This window comes from Seriola lalandi, unplaced genomic scaffold, assembly GCF_002814215.2.
Source record: "Seriola lalandi dorsalis isolate HSWRI2012SDOR001 ecotype SW California unplaced genomic scaffold, Sedor1 jcf7180002002187, whole genome shotgun sequence".
Lineage (NCBI taxonomy): Eukaryota > Metazoa > Chordata > Actinopteri > Carangiformes > Carangidae > Seriola > Seriola lalandi.
In genome coordinates, this window is record NW_019472843.1 from 1 (window position 1) to 1,694 (window position 1,694).

A 1,694-nucleotide genomic window follows, 5' to 3' on the forward strand; every position below is an offset into this window, starting at 1 on the left:
TCCATTAATCAAACATTTCCAGACAAATCTTCTAGTGCTTAGGGCTGTCCCACCATAAAATACACATCTGTGAAGGATCTCTCTTTTTACACATTTTCAATCACTTTAGAAAACTGCAGCCTTTTTGTGAAACAAAGCTATAAAATGCAAATTGTCCCGCATTTACCAAATAAAAAATAATAACCGAAGTATGCTAGGACACAGTTAATGTGGGCAAGCTCACCTTTTGACAGGTTTATATCCAGGTGGTAAATGCATTTATATTTTTTTGGCAAGCACACTCTTCATTCAACACCTCTTGTGCTACTTGAGCAACTTTTTGTGAAATTGGAGACAGTATAAGCAGCTGCAGTATAATTCAAGTTCGAGTCAACACCTGCCTCTATGTTCACATAGAGTGTGCAGCCTTTTTAGACTGAACAGGTGGCGAGTGGGTTGGTGAGTAATAGTTTGCGCTGTGAATGTATCTTACCCTCTTCCAGTAGACCCCTGATCTGCTCCTCTTTCTCTTTGATGATCTCCATTGTGTCACTGGAGTTCAGCCTTGTAGAGAGCTCTTCTCGCAAGCCCTTTATCTCCTGTAGCACAGAAAAATATCTTTGACACAGAAACTTTGGACATGTTTGATTTTGGATTTGAACATCAAAATATATGGATTTGGGTTCTAATCTAAAACTGCTTTTGTAGCTCTTGGTTTATCAACCTGTTTAATGGGAGATGGAGAAAGTAGAGCCACTGATCACTAATTTGAGAGTTACCTTCTTCGCTATATCTCTCTCTTTGCAGGCCAACTGAGCCTTTCTCTCTGCATCTGCTATGCGCTGGGTGAACTCATCCTTCAGGGACTGAACAGTGGAGCTCTCCTCCTTGAGGCTTATCACTTCACTGGAGGATGAACAGACTAATTAGTGAAAGAGCTCATAGTCAAAATATATACAGCCTCTAGGCCAAGACGATCTGCACAAGTAGATTATTTTAAGCATTCAACAAGCAGAGCTACTTCAAGAAAACACCACAACATTTTGCCAGTATATCTATATTGTAGTTTTAATAATTACATAAGTACATAAAAGGTATTTAATGTGACCATTTAAAGCTTTATAGTAGCTTAGCTGTTTGTTTTTCACATAAAACAACAATAATCATTTTGTAAATGTTTAATCCACAGTGATCTTATGTTGGCAAAGCCTCGTCTGAAGTAAATATCAGCAAGAACATTGGTCAAAACGACTTCCTTATCAAGATCAGCTGCGTGTGGCATATACTCACTCTTTGAGATTGTCACACTCCTCCTCCAGCCCGGCCTTGTCTTTGCTGACTGCTAGCAGCTGAGACTCTCTCTTCTCCAGGCGGCCTGACAGCTCATCAATCACCTGCAACATGTCCACAACATTCCTCATGTTTACAACAGCAGTTGCACAGAAAAGCCTGAAAATATCAAATTTACTCATGAGAAAAGCAGTGAAGCAGTGTTTAAATACACTGTGTGATTTTTACAATTGCCTTGTTCACATAGCCAAACAAATTCTGGGACTTTGCGGGGAATATTTGAGCAAACATAAGTTCTGAATACACTATTTACTAGCAGATATTTTGAAATACATGCCTGTTGAATGGTCTTGGACAACATGGGAAAATTCAGATTAAAGACAATCTCCCTCTGTACAAGGCAAAATCGTGAGTTGAGTTTGAAA

The 1,694-nt window shown here is 39.1% G+C and overlaps 1 protein-coding gene across 1 annotated transcript; it reads right to left on the reverse strand.

Moving 5' to 3' along the window:
* Positions 1–472: 472 nt before the first annotated feature.
* Positions 473–1,400, reverse strand: LOC111665323 (TATA element modulatory factor-like; the record flags this gene model as incomplete). The annotated part of the gene is made up of 3 exons (XM_023420288.1): positions 1,270–1,400; positions 759–885; positions 473–578 (listed from the first exon to the last, which is right to left on the reverse strand). Coding segments are annotated over exons 1-3 (364 nt in total), but the record flags the coding sequence as incomplete, so codon positions are not given.
* Positions 1,401–1,694: the final 294 nt, after the last annotated feature.